General features: G+C 40.2%; 2 protein-coding genes across 2 annotated transcripts in view; one reads left to right on the forward strand and one right to left on the reverse strand.

The window, feature by feature from the left end:
• AKAP9 (A-kinase anchoring protein 9) overlaps nucleotides 1-8,986 on the forward strand; it is a 105,486-nt gene extending 96,500 nt beyond the window's left edge. Inside the window, exons 42-50 of the mRNA XM_062507814.1 lie at nucleotides 1,351-1,550; nucleotides 2,424-2,538; nucleotides 3,328-3,507; nucleotides 4,068-4,265; nucleotides 4,659-4,891; nucleotides 5,882-5,967; nucleotides 6,674-6,794; nucleotides 7,597-7,736; nucleotides 8,377-8,986. Coding sequence (XP_062363798.1) covers nucleotides 1,351-1,550; nucleotides 2,424-2,538; nucleotides 3,328-3,507; nucleotides 4,068-4,265; nucleotides 4,659-4,891; nucleotides 5,882-5,967; nucleotides 6,674-6,794; nucleotides 7,597-7,736; nucleotides 8,377-8,420 — 1,317 coding nt within the window. The 3' untranslated portion in view covers nucleotides 8,421-8,986. The remainder of the gene's footprint in view (nucleotides 1-1,350; nucleotides 1,551-2,423; nucleotides 2,539-3,327; nucleotides 3,508-4,067; nucleotides 4,266-4,658; nucleotides 4,892-5,881; nucleotides 5,968-6,673; nucleotides 6,795-7,596; nucleotides 7,737-8,376) is intronic.
• A 527-nt stretch (nucleotides 8,987-9,513) lies between these two features.
• On the reverse strand, nucleotides 9,514-20,397 carry LOC134045200 (lanosterol 14-alpha demethylase). The gene is made up of 10 exons (XM_062494853.1): nucleotides 20,224-20,397; nucleotides 19,202-19,300; nucleotides 18,042-18,218; nucleotides 14,443-14,569; nucleotides 13,321-13,495; nucleotides 13,025-13,144; nucleotides 12,366-12,561; nucleotides 11,678-11,773; nucleotides 11,063-11,231; nucleotides 9,514-10,407 (listed from the first exon to the last, which is right to left on the reverse strand). Exons 1-10 carry the CDS (start codon nucleotides 20,395-20,397, stop codon nucleotides 10,229-10,231), a joined length of 1,512 nt encoding a protein of 503 aa, XP_062350837.1. The 3' UTR covers nucleotides 9,514-10,228.
• Nucleotides 20,398-21,263: the final 866 nt, after the last annotated feature.

Here is a 21,263-nt window from a genome sequence, read left to right on the forward strand (position 1 = left end):
AACTGCAACAGGTCTTCAAAACATTATAAGTGATTTTCCAACAGCTTCAGTAACTAAATGAGTAAGCAGTCAAACAAGCATATGCAGGAATATGTATATGTTAGCAAACAAAATAGAAGAAAGAAATCAAGGTAAAAAAATCAATCTAAGAATTATCCTAATTTTTAGATTAATGGAAGTGCTAACTGTTGCCCCTAAGCTTTTAACTGTCATAAAAGGTCAGGAAAGTTTTAAAATTACTTTTAAATTACTTTTAGAACTCTTTTAGAAACTTGCCTATGAAAGGTAAGCATTGCTGGGTGAGTGATTTGTGGATAGTCACAGAGAGGATTGACTGGAGACGTGCTTGCCTCTTTGCTGACCGTGCTTTTGCCCATCCTGACATGATTCTTTTTACCAGTTATTTGTATGTGGAGCCAGGAAGGAAATGTTTCTTTTAATCTAATTTGGCTATTGGTTTTTACCTTCTGAAGCACAGGAAACTACCCACAGCTAGAGGCAGGATGTTGAGTGTATTAGTAATTGTGACAGCAGCAGCCTTCCTGCCATGCTCAATTTGTGCACCTTGTTCTGCACAGAGGAAACTGCCAGCACTGGTTAGCAAAGAGTTTTCCCTTGGATCAGGTTAGCAGCAGCTGTTGGGGTTTTTTCCCTTCCTTATCAGCAGATAGTATGATCTGGTTTCCAGCATCTGCCTGGAATTTCAAGTACTGAATCTCTTACTCTTTGCTGCGACATTTGCAACACTGACTTTTTCTTGGGTACCACACTGTAGGGCAAACAGCCCAAGGCAGAGCCATGGACTCAGGTTTGTTAGTGAAGGATAGCAGTTCTTCCATGGCAGTGTTGGGAGGCTGTTTCCTAGGAACACCTCCTCAGTGCATTGCTTTGCTTGTGGTAGCATAAGTGGTGTGGTTGCCTGTGACTGAACTAACCTCCATGACCATGGTGGTTTCTTTCATCAGCCCCTCTTCTTCTGATTATAAATTGGTTACCAAAACACATAGGCCCAGTTGCCCAAATTCCTTGCACAGCTGGTAAAGGAGCTGCTGATGGAAGAAACAGGCTTGGTGACATCCTGCTGAGTTTTTTGACTGGATTCACACTTGTAGCTCCATGATTGCTAGATCTTAGTCAAGAAAGACACTAGACCTTTCATGAATGATAGTTTAGTGCTGCATTACAGCAGTGTTGTAGTCACACTAAATTTCTTTCTCTGTCAAAATTATCTGTTCTTGAGTTTCTGGGTGTGTCTCATAATCATGAGTTTTCACTTTACAGCACGTAGATCACATACATTCTATATATATGTGTATATATATATATATATAAATACGTATTTCTTTCCAGACTACCTGGCATACACCCAATGACAGAACAAGAAATTGGGTTCTCCAGCAAAAGATGGAAGGAGCTGAGACAAATGAGTTGACTTACCGCACACTGACAGGAGATCTCTCTGCTGCTACTGAAATTCTGGAAAAAGTCAGGCAAAAGCTGCAAAATGCATCTCCAAAGCTGAAGCAGTTGGCTTGGAAAGCTGCTAGCAGGTTAGACCAGTCTTTAGCCATTTGGTTTTGTAAATAGCAGCCAGCAAGCTAATATGTTGGGTTTGAATCATAATTCACAGGCTGCAGGATTTAATTGAGTTTGGGGTTGTTAGTTTTATTGTGTATGCTGTTACTTGAGATATACTGATGGAAGACAGGATCACAGTATCAAGTGCTGATGTAAATTATATATGTTTCAACAGGGTCCTTTGTAAGGCACAGCAAAATTGTCTTTTTTTTCTCTGAAAAGTGATAAGGTTTATCTGGTATGGTGTAGGTAGATGAAATTAAAATAGTAATTGAAGAATTCATCATGTATAAGGGGATGAATATAGTGATTATTGTTCTAAATCTTCCTCCTTGGGGGAAAAAATAATTATGGTCAAGTGAAACTGATCTTGATTCTTATTTCTGGAAGATTACTCTCTCCATAAGATTAAAAGATATCATGGTACCACGTCCATGGGAGGTTTGAATCTGTTTTTATTTTGCTGTGATGGTCAGTCAATATTAAACATTCCTTTTGAAACATTTGGTCAAAGCAGAATGCAGTGTATGTGGGGAATACCCTAAGGGAAATTTTGATGACACAGATTCAACAGATCTGTGGGAAGCAGAACCACTATTTTAAATGCACTTCATGTAGAATATCCCTGTCTACAAATGAGTGGAAACTGTTCTATACACTTTTTCTAAAATCAAAACAATTTTGTTTAGAGTCAGTTTAGCAGTCTTGAAAATGTTTCCCTGTCTCCACTAACAGCTGAAGTGACTTGCTACAGCTCCAGAGCATAGGCATCCACAGAAAGTTCTGTTAGACTGACTCGTGATGTCAGAGTTGATCTGCTGCTGAAAGGGTCCCCTTTGTTTCAGATTGCAGTTTGAAACAGCAGATGATCAAGACTTCATTGCAGTACAAAATGCTATTGAAGAAGTTATTTCAGAACTGAAAATACTGCCTGGATTGTCCAGTCTGGAAGAGGTGAGAGTCAATGCTGTAGCTCTGATGGGAGAGTTTGGTTGAAGAGCTGTGAGCAGAAACTGCAAGGAGTTTGTAAGCCTGTACTCGTTCAGGTCTTTATAGAGAAAAATTTCAGTGAGTGTTCTGGCTGGAGTTTGTAAAGTGTTAAAACCACTTCCCTTTTTTTTTTTTCCAATTTTTAATACTTTTAAAGTAATTTTTCACCTTTCAAATCAAAACTCTTCCAGTTTCATTTTAAATTTCTGCATCTGTAGCTTTTTCTTTCTGGAAAGATATTTTCCTTTCAGCAGTAATCCTGTAACTGAGGAAACTTTTCTTAGTACTTCCAGATATTGCAATCAACATTTAGTATTTACTGTATTGTTTTGACACAACACATTTTCTTAAACTATCCTGTATTTACCAAATGAAAGACCACTGAAGATTGAGTAGCGTGTAAAAGAATTGAAGTGAGGTAATCTGTTGCAAAGAATTCAGCAGTATTTGATTTTTAAATGAGCTTGATTTGGTCCTCACCTGTATTTTAAGCAAGGGTTTTCAGTGTAACTTGAAAAAAGCTTTGAGGCTTTTCTTTTCCTCTGAGTTAGATAAAAATAAGCGTAGTAGAGAACTGCAAATTGTTATAGCTGGTACAATTGAGCTTCTATGAGAATACTCTGTTGTGATGCACAGGGTAAGCATAGCCAAGAAAGTCACAATAATCTGTAGCTTAGGTGTACGCTGAAGCTTTTATATACAAGTTGATACAAAGTTCAGTTTGGTTCTCTTTTTTCCTTTCCTTTCTTTCTTCTGAAGCTGGTGCTGCCGCCAGGGACTCCGTCCAGCTCACTGACTGAGAGGCTGCTGAGGCAAAATGCTGAGCTGACAGGCTTTGTCAGCAGACTGAGTGAAGAGAAGAATAACTTGAGGAATGCTGTTATGAAACTGGAGGAAGAACTGAGAAGATACCAGCATAGACAACCTTCTGGAGACTATGTATGTCCTTGGTGGTGCTGATCTAATGAGTTATGAATAGAGATGTAAAAGCATAATTTCTTGTCCTAGCCACCCAGTTGAGAGTGATCAAGCCGTCTTTCTTACCTTCCCTTTACAGAGTAAATAGGTCTGAGTTACTGTTCTTCAGTGGTCAGTATGTCTCAACTCACTCTGTTAAGTGTAAAAGTTCATGATTTTACCCACTTTCTTTTTGTTAACTACTTGTTTCTCTTAAATGCTTTTGTGCCTTTCTTTTTTATCTCTGTCTCATGACCATGATAAGCAGACCCAAATAGATCCAGATAGCCTTCAGGATCATTAAGCTAGTATGGTCCAGTTGAAGGGACTTTTTTTTAGAGAAGCTGTATTTTTCTGGGACATTGATAGGGCTTGTAAAGTCACTGTTTTTGAGGTGTTGGAGTGCAAGGGTGGCCTCAAATCCAACCGCTGAATAGTTTTTCTCATTAATTTTATGAGCTTTCTACCAAACCAATGACTAGAATGACATAGCCTAAACTTTTCCAAATATGTCATTCAAATTCAGTTTCCTTTGTCTTCAGTCTTCTAGGCAATCAGATGTTGGAGTTAATATTGATACTCTTGTTGCTTCTGAGAAGGAAATTTGGAACAGGGAAAGGCTGTCGCTGCAGAAATCTTTGAAACAAGCCGATGCAGAACTCTCCAAGCTGAGAGCAGAGCTCAGGAGTGAGGCTTTCCTCAGAGAACTAGGATCAGATACTGAAAATGCTGTTTTGAGGGTAAGATTTTTTTTCCCCACATACAAACTGCAGCTGCTTTTAAAAATTTGATTTGGGCTTATTTTTCATTAAGTTCGCTCTGCTTTATTCTGAGTGAAAAGATAATTCAGTTTTTAAATTTTCATCGTCAGGTACCTGACTATTATTTTTTCTCTCCAAGGATGACATGTAAACACCTATGTTGTCCTTCTGTGTGTGCTCTATTTCTTACTGTTTAGGTGATCCTCAATATATGAAGTAGCATTCAACAAGTGTGAGCAGCAGCACAGTCTTCTCCATGGTACCGAGAAATTAATAATCACAGAAATGCTATAGAAGTAACGATGTCAAAAGTCTTGGAACTGTTGTGAGTCTTGGAGCTTATGGGGCTTTTGTCTTTTTCTCTTGTTGCAGAGAATTTATGGCAAATACCTACGAGCAGAGAGCTTTCGGAAAGCTCTCATATATCAGAAAAAATATTTGCTGCTGTTACTAGGAGGATTCCAGGAGTGTGAAGAAGCCACGCTGGCCCTCATAGCACGCATGGGAGGACAGCCTTCCTACACAGACCTTGAAATCATCACACATCATTCAAAGGGTTTTACACGATTTCGCTCTGCAGTCAGAGTGTCCATTGCAATTTCAAGGTAAACTGGAGGAAGTTAAACTTCAAACAGATATGACTGTGCTGTTTAGTATATACTTTTCTAGCTCTCCATGGTTATCCAGAAATCGTCATATTCCATCCTGTTTAAATGGTATATTTTTGGTAGTTATGAATATAGTAGGTACTTGTAGGGTGACAAGGTGAGCAGAGTGTAGGTAAATTCTGTAATGGGAATAAGCAGTCTGATTGTAGTTGAAAAGGGCTCAGTATCTGATAATCACAGATGGAGTGTACTGGGTAAAGTCATATTATTAAAAAACTTTATGAGCAATTTTAAGGATTACACTTATTTACAAAGGTTTTTTCTGCAACTTAATTGTCTTTTAAAGATTAAAATCTTACATGTAAGTATAATATAGATTTAGGAATTAATTTTCTTCTTCTAGGTAGTCCTCTGAATTTCAAAAGATTAAGGATGAGCAGGAATTGGTGAGGAAGAAAAAGTAAAGTTTATTACTGCTTAGTACTGGCATGTTGCTAACAAACCTTCACAAAGGATTGAACCCCCAAGCATTTCTGCTTGCTGTTGTTCTAAGCCTTGTGTGTTGTATAAATTCAAGGAAGTATTCATCTACCTGTTGTGAGAATTTTACACATAGTGCTCTTCAGTTGAAGTTCTGGGGCTGCAACAGGGCAAAAAAGTATATTTAGTGTGATTTTAAAATGCTGGTGTGCTGTAGCTTAGGTGCTTGAGCCATTTACAGTCCACTTGGACCTATACAGCACCTCCAGAATTGCACAGGTGAAGCTGAAAGCAGGTTTGGATGAAAGATGATCTTTCTTAGGGATATGCAACAGGATGTTTTGTATTTGATACTCCGGATTTAGATGCCCATCTGTTAATTTGCTTGCTGGTCAAGAAATTTTTATACTTTCTAGACTACAAGAAGCAGATTACTTTTATTAGACTATTTAATTTATCCTGAAGCTGTTTTTTGTTTTGTTTTGGTTTTTTTAATTTAAAATGCAGAATGAAGTTCCTGGTTCGTCGATGGCAGAGAGTTACAGGTTCTGGTATTCTGACTATCAATAAAGATGCCTTTAGCCAGAACACAGGTAAGTCATAGTCCAGTAATGACTGAAGAACTGGCATTTGCCAGTCGCACCACTGCTTAATGGAGATGGGTTTTAATTTGTATTATCCTCATGTGGAATGAATGGGGTCTGTTCCCTCTTTCTTTTCCTATAATTGTTTGGATTAACCTGTTTCTCAGTTTTCATGCTCAGCACAGACACTAACCTATTTGCTTTCTCTTCAGTTTTTTTTGTTCCATTGTGGGTGGGAATTAAAAAAATATGGAAGGTTTCCCTATGGAGCGTGGTCATGAAAGCAGGTTTAGCTGCGTCATTGGAGTTTTTGTAGGAGATCTGCACCATGGTCTTTTTCTTAGAACGAAAGCTTGTCCTTCTTTTGTTATAGGTTAAAGTCTGGGAAGTAACAGTTTTCTGTTTGCTTTTTTATAGGAGTCTAAGGAGACTCAGACGCTTCATTATTATTTACTGGCTGTTTAGGTCTGCACTAAAACCTTTGCTTAGTCTGTGAGAGTTTTCTCATTGACGTCAGTGAGGCCAGGATTTCACCTCTGCTTTCCCTGAGGGAGTCTGAAAGTGGTCTACACTTGTTAAATGCCACTTTTGTGATATGCAAACAGAAAACTCATATCTGAGATTACCAGTAAAGTGCAAAAGGTGTTACTTTTTTTTTAGTTTTCAAGGCACTGCTTTTTGTATTTCTAATATTCTGTATATTTTGTATTTCTAGGTAATGAGTTACGACCTGATTCATTCTCTGGTGGCATGGATCTTTATGGAGAACAGAGACATTCCTATAGATCCAGGTCAGGCATGGAATCTCCTAGATCTCCTATAAGCTTTCAACATAAGTACGTTCGGGGTTTTTTTATTATTCTCTTTCAGGCACTGTTTAAATAACTGAAAGCCTCAGTGTTTACTGCTAAGGTTTGTAAATTTTGATGCTGTAAGATTTAACTTTTTTGGAAGACTATGTAAAAAATGATGTCTTCAGTGTGTGATTACTCATTGCATGATTGAGGCCAAGGCTCACACACCTTTGTCAGTGAAACCAGGTATTTTTCATCAAAGACAACATTTCTATGAGCGCTGTCATACTTGGATGAGCTTATATGAACTTGTGAGTTCAGAGCTTCACTGAATATCAAATTCTAGCCAGTTTGGGGTTTCATTTTCATGTAAACCACCTCAATATTTGTATTGTCTTAGTTTGTCATGACCATAATAATTTACATGGTAAAAACTTTTAATCTATTTTAGCCACTTTTACTTATAGAGAGTAATGACAAGAGGCAGAATCCTGTAAAGATGGTGGTGTCCTTGTTGACAACAAGCTTCTTAATAGAAAACCAAACTTCAGTCTACTGTGGATTCTGCTGCAGTCTCGCTAGGAATTTGCTGAACAGTCTTTGTCTCAAAAAAACGCAACAAATCCTGTGCAGTAGAAAGAAAAGGCAAGGGGGAAGAGTGGTTTCTCTGGCTTGGGCAGTAAGTGGCAGGGAGGTTAAATGGGTTTGATGTGCTGGCTATTACACAGATAAGCTAAGCGCCATGAGGCCATAAGGTATTCCTGCCTACAGTATTTTGCTGTGTTGCTGATATTTTTACCCAGAATTTCCCTTTTTGAAATGGTGTGTGTTGTTCTACCCCTAGGCTCCATGGGATGCATGCTGATTTAAACCCAGTGTCCTTCACCTGTCCTCAGCTGCAGAACTACGATCCTGAAAGGGCTCTGACAGATTACATCAATCGTCTGGAGGCACTGCAGAAGCGGCTCGGCAGCGTGCAGTCAGGTATGGCTCAGGCATCCTCCCCAGCACCTCTGAGCAGCACAGGGTCCACTGCCACTCTGATACACACAACAAACAACTTCCATTTTATCGATTTTCAGCCTTAAACAAGAGGCATTTCTGAGCTCACTTAGCAAAAAGCTCACTTAAAAGAAGATGGTAAAATTCTTTGAAAAGAGATACAAGCAGGCTTTCGTTGTGGAGTTTGAGATTATTAGTAACACTTTGCTTCCCTGATCTCTAATAAATGCACAGCAAAGATTCAGTTGGCATCTTGCTAAGATTTTAAGTTATATAGAGAAAAACGTATCCAGAATATTGGGAGGTGGAAGAGGAATTTTTTCTCCTACCACTTCAGTTACAGAAGTTACAGTCAATTTGTCCCATAGATGACAAATTTTGTGTTGAAAGAGGAATACATCAAGAAAATTGTCAGAACAATGGGGTGAAATTTATCAAACTTGAGTTTTGAAGTTATTGTGTTTGTCTTCCCACTCATTTGGGAAAGTTTTGTTCCTAAAATATTCGATCTTTAAAAGTCCCTATTCTGTAATTTCCCACGTAAAATCTTTCACGCTTATTCAGCTGAATGTATATACTTGTTCCAAGTAATCCTGATGACAGTTTTTTTTCCATCTGACAGGTTCAACTTCATACACTCAGTTGCATATGGGTATAAGAAGATAATAATGCCCTTCAACATCTCCATCACTGGCAGTGATGCTAACAGATTGCCTTCTGTAAATCTGTGCTCTTTCTGTGCTTTTGTATAATGTGTATATTGTGGGACCAATATGAACACAGCTGTACGATTGTATACAGTTCCATCCTGGCACACCCACAGAGACTGGGATTTACGGATGTAGGCACTTTGTGTTTATGAAAAAAAAAAAAATCTGAACAAAAAAAATCCCCAAACAAAACCACCCCTGAACCCAAAACAACCCCCCCACCATTAAATTACATGTATATTTGTGGAATGCTAATTTAAATGATTAACTTATGAAGTGTGTATTTATCAAAAGGGTGCAAAGATGAAACTTGTGTATTAATTAAATTGAGCTACATTCAGCAAAGTTTACTTGCACTTTTTCTGGCAAGGCTACTGAAGTTACATTGACTCTCCTAATCTTTGCTACTGGCAGTGCAGACAGAATATCACTTGTAGAGACCTATTTTTGTAATGGTAGAAGTTTTGAATTTTATGGGTATTTTGTCAAAGTACTGAAATAAACATGACTTCATGCTTCTAACTGTGTTCAAGAACCGCTCCCTTATTCAAATAGAACAGGTTGCTCCTGCCTGAGTTCCTCCAGCTTGTAGTGACTGCAGCTTGACTTTTTACAGATTCCATAGCACTGCTATCAGAGAGGGACAAGGACAAGCCTGGCTTCTGCTGCCCCTGGTCAGGTCTGATGGGGCTGGGAGGGAAGAGCCTGTGCTTTCACCGGCCCTAACTGATACAAACACAAGGTTTTAGAACAGTTACACTGACTTTAGAGCAGGAGGGATACACAGAGCACTGCTGAAGGGGGTACAGCCCACTCCAAGAGAGAGTTACAAATTTACTAATGAAACCTTTTCAAAAAGAAGTGACAGGGTTGAGCATGGAAAGCTTCCCCAAGAGGTTTGTTTACAAATTTAATTCAAAATTCCTATGAGCCAGCGCTCATTCCCATTTATCTTCAGCGCTCTTGAACCAAATACCATTTAACAATCCTGCATGAGTCAATACAAAACCAGACAACATTCAGCTATTTCAGCTTTTTACACACAAACATGTTATTTACAAAATTCATGTTGTTGGGATATTCATATTGTTACTCTTACACTTCACATCAAGCTTCCAGCAATCACCATTTTCAAATTTTAGAGAATTACTTCTTGTTTTCTGAACATAAGCATTTTACAACTACTACTTCAAGTTAGACAGTTAAATAGCTCATTCTTGAAATGACTTACCTGTGAACATTTTGAACTCTGTATACCACTTGGCTGTAACATTTTCTTAAATCAGCCAAGACCATCACTCGCTTGGAACAAAATCATAAATGCCAAAGAAATGGCACCACCAAGTACAGCCCCCTGTGGTGCCTGTTCCTGGGTGGGTTTGCTGAAATTGGGTACAGAGGCAAGGTAGGCAGCCTCACCCCTTAATTATCTGGGGAAAGTAGTCTTCAATTATTTTTCAAAAGGAAGGAGTTTCATTTGTACAAATTACTTTTTTCTTCATTAAAGATCTGGCATGCACCTTAATACCATTAAATCAACTGAAGAGACATTTTTGCTTTAAAAATGCAATGAGAAAATTGTAGAACAAGCAATTATACACAGCAGCAGTAAATAGTGTGGGCAAACTTTTGCATTGGATAGACTACTGTTGCTTTCCTAACAGTAGATGCATCAGCTTCCATCTGCCACTTATTCTGCCACAATTTTATTCAAAAGTCTGTTAGTTCACATAACTTTAAAAAGTAAGGTTTTAGCACCAGAGTTTACAGTGACCGCCTTTTGTATCTGATAACAGGGTTGTTAGGTGTGTGTATCATAGTTGTATAATTTATAGTTGGAAAATAGTCATTGATGAGATCGAATTCATACAAACGAAGCAAAGTAGACCAAATAGTCTTAATTTGAACATAAGCAAAGTTTTCTCCAATGCAGCGATGACGACCTAGAAGGAAAGCCATGAAATGCAGTCAGAATATTTTACTGGATCCCCTTTGACAGTCAGCTGACTTAAGTTTTATGCAGACAGTAGCTGCCCCTTTCTCAACAATCTGAGGCTCTGATATTTCACATACCCCATTCCATAATTCCATTAAAGTCTTATTTTTCCAAGTGGTCACTGCATAAAACAGACAAGTAAGTGGAATGAGATTGTGCCATTCTGTCCCCGCTAGAAAGGATTAATTTATGTATTAGGAAAGAAGCATGTGCAACACTGAGAGCTGATCTCATTTCTAACTCCATCATGGCAATATTTGCAAACCATTCTGGAAGTTTGTGACTCTGCAGACTTTTGCTCTGCCTTCAACTGAACTTGTATTACCAGGTTTGTCCTTGACTTGAAAAGATATGAGTCAAGCATCATTCACACTAACCTAAAGGTGTTTTGATAACTGCTGAGAGATACATATGGCTGTGACTAATGCGGAACTATTAACTTAATTCTTCTACCAGCACTTTCACAGTAAGAAAATTTTCAGGGAGAAACAGAAAAAAAAATCTGTTCTCAGATGCTGCAGTGTGGAAAGGTGCTGTAGAAGATGGCTGGTGTAAGCCACCTCAGCACAACCTCATACAAGATGCTGCATTCTCTTACTCACCAGCACCAAATGGAATGTATGCAAACTTCTCTCCAGCTGCTGGGTTATCTTGGAGGTATCTGTCAGGCTTGAAGTCCAGAGCCTCATTCCAGGAGTCTCTGAGTCTGTGATTAACAGTGGGAGATACACACACTTGATGGCCAGGGGGAATATTGTATCCAGCAACAGTCTACAGAAGAAGAGACAAGAAATCACACATGACAAAATGTCTCCATTTTTCTTTTTAAAGTGTTACCTGAAGTGTTTCATCATGAGGCCTAAATTTCAAAAGATCTTGGCCAAGTGCATTTAAAATTAATGCAACCTAACACTTTCTCTTACTTGTACAGGACACAGTGCTCAGGTAGTTGCAGGAACCTTCCAGCTGTTTTAGTAAGGCTGGCAATTCTACAGAAGGAGGTTTTCAAAAAAAAAGAAAGCATGAACTTAAAATTTATTGAAAGCCTTGACACTGAAAGGACACAGTTAAAAAAAATAATTGAATTTTTTGACATGGTACCATATTTGTATAAACAGCAAGTTTTCTTTCAGATTTACCTAGCTTGTACTAAATGCATACCAAATTTTTCTATGACAGCAATTAAAAATACCTGGCAAACAAACAAGTGACCTTACCTGAGGAGTTCTGGCCATTCTCATCATAGTCATTATAGGAGGTCTAAGCCTTAAAGTTTCTTTTAAACAGCGATCCAGCAAACTGAGATCCTTGAGCTGAAAATGCAGAGAAAATGATGTATCAAAATATAGCCAAGTTTATTCAACACAAACAAAATGCTATTTTATACCATTTAAAAACAAATAAAATTGAAGCATAAGCAGCTTATTAGTGCTTTATTAGCTACATGTACTTTATTAGCTACATTATTTCTTTTCCATTTGATTCAATTAAGAAGGAAAAAAAAATCACTGACCAGTGCAATCAAATAAAATTAGTGTCTTAGTGATCTGTCTCTTAATTATTTTCTGTTGGCTATTTAAAGAACTATGTCACACTGCATTGCTTTCCTCAGTGGAAATATGAGGATCTTCCTCTGCTACAGAGCTATCATTTATTTAATAAACATAGGAACTGCAATTTCCCTAATGAACACTGATTAAAAACAATAGTGTCAAGCTGAAAATTTACTTGCACAGGAAGAGGAAATGTGCTGGCAAACAGCATTACCACATAACGCGCCAATTATTATTTTAACACAAAAGCGTGTGACTGCATCTTGTGTTCGATGTGCTTTTAATTTTATTTTTTTTAAATAAGCATCTAAAAGTATGAAAATACCCGTCAAGACTAATGCAACATACAAACCTGGTCGTAAGATAAGGGTGGCAAGTCATCCCCACACACTGCTTTCTGTTCTGCATAGCACTGATCCTGTATGGCTTTGTCCCTGGCGAGGAAGAAGCCGAGCCAGGCGCTGGTGGTGGAGGACGTGTGCTGCCCTGCCAGCAGCAGCCCGATCAGCATTCCCGCAATTTCATCATCTGTCAGCGCGCGGCCGTCCCTGCATCAAAGGGGACCAAGTTGGAGCTTCATTTGGTCATGTTTCATTATTTAGCATTGCTGTTTATACAGCAGCATTTACAATTTCTTCTCGTGTGCTCCTTCTACTCTTTCACTACCTACCCTAAACAAAGAGGCAAAAGATCTAAGGGTAAGGAGAAGGGAGAAGAGAGGGAGAGAGACTCTTCAGGAGCCTTAAAGAAAATCATTCCTCAACAGCCAGCAAAGAGAAAGGAAGCAACCTCAGCCACTTCACGACTACCAATGAAAATCTCAGAAATCTGAATAACCATTGACAAGTGGAATTTTAAACCTGTTTTTAAGAATACAACAAGGACAAATTGCATGTAACAAAACCAATTCAGAACATGAGGGAGTGTTTCTTGGGTTTTGGTAGATAGTTCTAACTAAAGAGCTCAAAGCTAAAGTAAATCTTCAAACAAGTCTTTAAACTCTTGGCTTACTTGTATGAAGCATCAAGTAGAGTTTGGAGCATGTCATCCTCCTTTTCCTCAGACTTTCGACGTTTCTGGATAACCTTGTAGAAAATATTCTTTATTTCTCTGTGTGCTCGATCTCGTCGTCTGTGATTCAAAACACTTCCATTAGCAATTTTATACAACATAACACAAATGCTTATGAGGATTTATTGGGATGTCTAGAATAGCTTACAAAGAAGTGGTGGGGATGGGGGGCAATCCAAACAACAGTGACGTTTAGATCAAACCCTTAAGTTGCTTCCTCTGTTACTGGCTGGTACCTGAAGCTCGGCAGAGGCAGCCAGCCTGGCAGCAGCCAGGCAGCGTGAGTGAAACCCCCGTCCAGGTCGGCGTACAGCTGAGCCACCTTCTCATCCAGCAAGCCTCGGATTTCCTTCCCATGTAAGCAATGACTTGCTGTCAAAATGATCAGTTCTGAAAGGGCTTCAAACAGGTCTGAGGAAAGATTTGAAAAACATAACTGAAATGTGTCTTACAAGATGTCCCTTTGAACAGCTTTTTAATTAGACCACTGATAACTTTTTTCTAAGGTACTTCTTTCTAGAAATTTTTCTAGCAGGGCTAGTAATTCTTCCAAAGCAAGCTATGCATCACAAGCTCAAGCCTTAATGAATATAAGTGAAGTCATACAAAGATTTAACCCTGAAACCCAAATCCATGGGAAACCAGTTAGTTTTGCTGCTCACTGAATTATTATTTTATAGTAGTTCTTTAGACATTTATAAATGAATAAATAAAATATCAATTTATATATTACCATATTAACTATATTTACATATAAACCATATACATTCAAAATAATTCAATATATTAAAATGTGACATACTATATAATTTTTATGCATTTAAATATAAATATGTATGTTTAAATAATATTTTGACACTGTTATGCAAGTGTGAGCTTGCAACAATGATGATGGGCAAATTAGGAATCAGTGAAAATAACAATTTCACTTCAGTCACTAATGTAACCATATCAGCTTTGAAGATGCAGTTTTTCACTGCAGAAACTCCCAGAGCCAAGGTCTTCAGCACAGGCTCTCTAGGCAGTCAGAGCAGCAGCTTTTCCTAGGGACTAGGAAGTGGTTACATGAACTACTGACACCATCCAATACAAGCACAACAGGTGCACTATGAGCTGACTAAGAAACTAAAGATAGTCCTTCATTCCTTTCAGTGATTTTCTGAGCAGCTTTATTCTCCAATAGCCTTACATTTGATTTTTAAAAATCTGTATTTTCTTTCCTCTGATGTTCAGTACACTTTTACCTATGTAATTTTTCATTTAGTTTTTATTGCAGTGTATCTTTTACAAAAATACGCTGCATTGGCCTTAAGTACTTCCAAGAAAATGGGAGGAAAAAATTATTTGATCCTGCTTACTTTTCTCTCCATGTTCTCCCCATGCTTTGAAATACTCCTTTGTTTCCTCTTCAATCACAGATACATGCTGTCTAAACTGGGCAATGTTCAGGCCAGTTTTGAGCATCTTCTTCTGTTCCAAAAATATCTAAAAGAATCAAGACAGAAAAAGCAATCAGTACAAGGATCATCATATTAATGTGATTTATAACTTACTCAAATTTGAACTATAAGAATATCCAGAAGTAAATAGGGATTATGATTAGGACTGCAGGGTAGAGCAGATACTCAGTTTTAACAAATACGTAATACTCTCTTTTTCACCTTCTTTGTCTTTCAAGCAATAGTTCAGAAACATTCAAGTAAAATAATAGCTCAAAGGAGCTACAGTTCTCTCTTCTGCAGTACCAAACAAAAACTTATTTCAGTATCTTCATTAAGCTTTATCCCTGAAGATATAAGATGCATGCAAACTGGAACTACAGAATGCCCTTTAGATCTATAATCACAAACATAACCACTCCCATCATTGCTAAGTGAATTTAGCCTGTGTCCCCTGATATGCGGCCTCCTCACTTTCTCTCCCTCTCCTGTGTTCTCTCAGGCACAAGGACCCTGGACTAGAGAAGACCCTTTCTTTTACAGAGCCCTCTGATTTCACTGCCCAGGAAGTCAGACACACAAGCAGGAGGCAAACTGCTTCGTAGGAAAATAGTGAGTTTCACACCCTTCTCACCTCTTCCTCTTTTTCTTTGTATAGATTCATTCAGTAGCTAACAAACTTACTGCTGAAAAGCCCTTTGTTAGCTGAGAACCATTCAATGCATTGACAGGACACTGACTCAGAAAATTAATTCGATTTTTAAGCCCTAATTATGAATGAGGCATCTGCCCTACAGCTCTGCACTATACCATGAGTAATACACCAAAAACTGTCTTCCCACCAAGGGCCCTGCATGTACGACACTGAACAAAAGGCATTAAAAGAAAAGCTACTTCCTAGAAGCGTCTGTTTTGAGAATGCAGTGAGGACCCCAGCAGTCTGTCAGAGGGCACACATGCCACAGAGCAAAGAGACAAGCACATCTTGCAGCATGCTAGCCAGTCTCCAGCTTGATGGAGGCAGGAATGGCACATAGGAGTGAACAAATCCTCTGCAATTTCAGTTCCTCTCAAGAAAAAACTATCTGCAAGAGGCTTGGAGGGAGAAGAGAGTGAAGACGAGTTGATATATTGACCATGGATATTGACCAGAATCACTGGTAAATAATTAAGTTACTCATTTTGAAGAATAAGGGGTGGTTCTTCCAAGCACAACAGGAAGTCACAGAATTCATAGATACTGAGCAGCTTAAGCAGAGAAAAGGGGGTCTGTGGAAAGAAAAAGCAACTTCAAGATGACCCATCAATTGTAGAATGCCAGTGAAATTTTCCATGGCTCTTTAAATGCCTTCCCATTAGATGTCTGAAATGAAATTATGCTGGTGACACTATGCAAAAAAACCAGCTTACCTCTACCCGAATGCATTCTGGCCACAACTGGCTGTGCTACCTCTCTAGCTTCATAGGGGGAAACTAGAGATAATCAGTGTCAGAGATAATTTAGATGTCAATAGCAAACTCCCTGCATCTCCTCACTATGGAAAAAGAAATTTTTGTGAAAAAAAAAAAAAAAAAAGAATTTTCTGAGGAACCTGAATCTAGAGAGATAATAAGAAAGAAGTCCTTCTGGTATCAAAGGTATGAATTAAGCAGACATATCCACAGACACCCAAGGCTTACTGAGTAATATGATTAATCTCTTTACTAAACCAGAACTCAAATGCACTCTAGGGAAAAAGAAAACCTAGGGTAACTCTAGAAAAATACCTCATTTCAGAAAAAAAAGGAAAAAAAAAAAGCTGTATATGGTGGGCCAGTGAGGTAGGCCTTAATCGTCCCTATGTGTCTGAAGTACATGGTGATAAGAAATGCCCATTTCCAAGGAGCTTAGAGAAAATTCTGTAAAACTGATGAATGAGATTAGATCACATCAAAGAATTAGCTCTTGTATGAAGACAGACATTCAAATCCATCCACAAACTGAAGAGCGTGAAAGCAAAAGTCAAACCACCTGTAACAAATGGGAAAACTTTCACAGAATTAAGGGCAAACCATGACCTTAAAGTTTCAAGCAGACATCCCATGACAGTCATAATCCCCAAAACAAGCACAACACAGTGAAAATCTGGCCAGTTTAGCAGTCTGATTCACAGACACTTGTCTGAAACAAATATAGAACATGAGATGTATTGCAGAGAATTATGCATCCTTCCTCACTCCAGCAGCTGCAAAAGTGATTCACAACTCCATCCCTGACTTCTTGAGGAAGACCTCTGACTATCCAAACTGCTGGAAACAAGTCTGGTAAAATCGTCCCACTCATGGCAAGAGATTTCCTAGGACACAAGAATTATCTCCTACTGGTTACCCAGGCTGCAGTCCTGCTGGTTCTCATAGGGATGAGGAGCTATGCAAATCCATCAAGTGGCAAAGAACCTACCACCCACCCAACCAATCCTCCCCACAAACTGCTATACACTATTTAGTATTTCCTCACAAAGGAGGAGACAACCAAGTCCTCCTTTACCTACTTAGAAAGTAGCAAGTTGTAGGTAGTTAGCTGTGTATGAAATTTCCAAATGAACAGGGCAAGAACAACACGTTTATTCTGTGGATCACGGCAAAATGCCAGCATGGAGGCAAAGAGAGTAGTGATTACTGCCCCTAAGCCATATCATTAACAGGGCAACAATCACAGCACGTAGGCAGGGATAAATGAAGAAGCATGCTAAGGAGGAAAATAAATTGATGGTCACAGAAAGTAGTCAAATGACTGGCATTTATACAAACAAAATGAGGCCAAAACTGAAAATCCAAAAATAAAGTACATTTATAAGTACATTATTTATCAAGTGCTGTTTCTTGCACCCAACTACTCTGCTATACAACATGCACTGAACACAGAGTGCTAGTGGAGCAAGTGTGGTCACAGAAAAGTTGGCTTCTGCAGTTTTGAGAGTCTGACATGACAGGCCATCCTCACAAAAAAAAAAAAAGCAGCCAGTGCTTAGCTCAGATACAATGCCACATGACACGGCCCCCATGCAGATTGTATTCTGCAAACTTACAATGATTTCTGTCTGACCAAAACAAACCTTGTGGTTCAAACTGTTAAATTATTACTCTCATGTCTAGATTTGGTATGGCATAAATACAAAATTACCACTCTTAGGGTTTTCTCAGAAGAAAGACCTGAAGTTTCTTGGAAGGGAAAAGTGAGCTGCAGTCTGGCATGCTGCAAGGGAAGATAAAAGTGACTCACTGGTTTTTCCTCTATGGCAAGATTAGATGGTTTCAAGAACAAAAGATACCATCCTGACTGAGAAATGGTCAAAGTGCTAAAGAAAGCAACCTGAACATGCTCAGTACTGATTATCCAGATGAGACTATTTACACAGTACAACATGCCACGGTTTGTACAAACACAACCCCACCACACAGAGACAAGAACTCAGGGCTGCCTGCTCAGCATTCAAGCTGCACTGCTGTGCTACTCATCTGATATTTAAAATACAAACCGCATTAGGGACGTCATAGGCAACTCCCCTGCCAAAGACCGGCGTAGTTAACCGAGAGTACACGTCCTCTGCATTCAGATCTTCGTTTTTACTATTGAAGAGTAGAGCAGCAGCATCACTACCCAGTAAGTATGTGAATGTCTTGCCAACCATAGTGAAACTGAACACAGGTCCATACTGAGAGAGAGAATAAAGAAAAAAATTATTTAAAATAAGAACAAAAACCATTAAATCCTGAGATCTCCGTACGGTCTTTCATAAATTACTTTTCCTCCTAAGGAGTATCCAGACATTTAATAAAGATATTTTAAACCACATTTAAATTTGTTCTCAATGTACTTACTAGTGATATCCAACGTTATAATGAACACATGTGAACGTGCACATTTTAAAATCATTTATCTTATAAAATGATAATAAAAGATCAGTCACACGAAAAAAACTAGTAGACAGATGGCAGCACATATTGACCCCAGTAATCAACAAACACTGTCTCAAAAAATTCTGGATTTGGAGTTATGCATAGATAATTAGGGACAATTAAGATTTTTGAAGTTTAAAGGTCATCTCCAGCAGACCTTCATGCACCAGATTTGATTTTCTCTAAGCTAACCAAGCTAAAATTTAAGCTTATAACTCTAGAGAGTTTTAGACAATGTGAAACAGCTTGATAAATCTAGTTTAATTGGAATTAAGGCTCTACCAATTCAGTTAATTTCTTCTAGGCTGTTACAATATAAAAACCAGTGAGGTTTTATACAACAGCTCTTTTAACATCAGAGAGGCCTTAGAATTCACCAATCTGCCACAGAGGAGGTCAGCTACATTCCAACCTGGTCATAGATCGGTAAAGAATGTGATTAAAATTACCAATTACAGAAAGAAATCATTTCATGCAAATGGCTTTTTAACTAACTTGTGATTCAGCTATGAGCATTACTCAAATGTACAAGCATACTTGTGACATGTGAATCACGTGAGCTCAGAAAACACTACGTAAAGAGATCTGAAGATCACAGAGCCTACTGTGCACACTCCATTCCATATTCGAGGTGGTAAATGAGAATGAACTGATTTAAACAGGCCCCAGAGAGAGAACACAGAATAGATACACAAAAATATTTTTGTATATGCTTAGCCAGTCATGTGAGAAACCATACCTTGTCATAAGCATTTTCCAAAAATTCAATGGGACTTTTTCCAAATGCAATTGCATGACCAAGAAAAGGGATGCCTGATGAAATAAAAGGTGGGTAGTTCTGTAAAAGAAAGAGAAGAATAATTACTGAATTTTCTTCAGAGATTATCACAGACTCATGAACTAATAGAATATTCTGAGCTGGAAGGGACCCACAAGGATTGAAGTCCAACTCCTGGTCCTGCACAGGACCATCCCCAAGGGTGACGCCATGGGCCTGACAGAGTTGTCCAAATGCTTCTTGAACTCTGCCAGGCTTGGTGCTCTGACCACTTTCCTGGCATGTACCGGTGCCCAAAAGTAATAAAATAACGACAGAGGAAGTTTTACGGTTTTTTTTAAAACTCTTTTGTGAAAAGGTCAACTTTAAAAAAATATTCAGTTGTTCAGACAGAACTACATTTAAAAGCAGCAATGGTTAATGCATATGATTAAGAGTCTTTCTATGCTGCATCTGAATGTGAGGAACAAAGATGCTGCAACTGAAATCAGTCAACAAAACCGGAACGGTACTGGACGATTTGTTAAACAGCCCCTCAAAAGCAACTTCAGGTTAGCACTATGTTTCATACATCAGCGCGCACCTCCTCTTTAGCTCCATCGATGAAAACAGCACCGGGAACGCCCTTGGGTTCCGCAAGCCCCGAGCGCCTCTGCCTCGGGCGGTTCCAGCCAGCCCGCTGAGGGCGAAGCCGGCAAAGTGCCCCGGCAGCCGCCACGGGGAGGCTGCAGGAAACACGGCGGGAGCCCGCTCCCCGCCCGGCCCCAGCGCCCGCTCCCCGCCCGGCCCGGAGCCCGCTCCCCGCCCGGCCCGGAGCCCGCTCCCCGCCCGGCCCGGAGCCCGCTCCCCGCCCGGCCCGGAGCCCGCTCCCCGCCCGGCCCCAGCGCCGCTTCCCCCGCGCTCCCGAGGGCTGGGGTGAGGCCCTGCGGGTCCCGCGCCCTGCAGCGAGCCCGCCCGGCTGTCCCGACCGGCCGAGCGCTCACCTGCTGCTCGGAGCAGAGGTGCCGCCGGTAGCCCAGCTGGAACAGGTAGCCGAGGCTGAGCGCGAAGGCGGAGGCGGCCAGCACCAAGGAAAGAGGGTTGCCGACGGCCACCCGCTCCAGCAGGGACCCGCCGACCTCCATGAGGTTCAGCATCTTCTCGGCGCCCGCCGCCATCCGCCGTAGCTCCGCGGGGCGGGGCGGGGCAGGGCAGGGCGGCGCGGCCGGGCCGGGCCGGGCCCACGTGACGGATCGCGGCGCTGGGCTGATCTCTGCCCATGTGACGATTGCCGGCGCCGGAGCCAACCCGCGGCCGCGCTGCGCGGGGTGACGGCATCGGCCGGGCTGCGGCCCGCGCCATTGGGCGGGCGGCGGGCGGGGGGCGGGGCCGGGCCCGGCCGCCTCAGGGTCGGCCCCGCGGCCTTCGCGGCGCCGCCTGCCCTCGGGCGCCCCGGCAGCTCCGGGATACGAGGCTGCTGAGGGCGAGCCGTCCCTCGGGCATCACTGCCGGCGGCCCCGCTCGAGAACGAGGACAGCTTATTTGTGTTTAACTCCAGATGCTCAAATGTTTAACGTCAGAAGAGCCGGGTGTTGTTTCTGAAATTAGTTTCCACTACGACCTAAGGGTTCAAAATCAAATAGTGCACAAAGCTGCATTTGGAAATAGAGAGCTCATCACAGCCGAGCTCAGCTTGTTGTCCGTATACAAATTTTTAACTCGAATGCATCTTAATGCATTTCCGGAAAATTCTTGTTTGCGTAGGTCTTTTAAAGGCAGTATTTCTTCATCCAGTGAGTCGTCAGTTTCTAAAGTTTAAATGTGTAAATCTGGGAATACTGGCGGGAAGCCAGGTTGATCGTTATGTACAATGAGACATCACATACATTACATTACATTACATACAATGAGACATTTCGACAGGGTACAGTTGCAAAGATTATCTGTAATGCTTCTAAATAAATTTTTGCAAAGTTCAGAATCCTTAATTCTCATCAATTCCCTACTTCGTCTGAAATAAATTATTTGTTGTCATCTGTTCTGA

The sequence above is a fragment of the Cinclus cinclus genome, chromosome 1 (genome assembly GCF_963662255.1).
Source record: "Cinclus cinclus chromosome 1, bCinCin1.1, whole genome shotgun sequence".
NCBI lineage: Eukaryota > Metazoa > Chordata > Aves > Passeriformes > Cinclidae > Cinclus > Cinclus cinclus.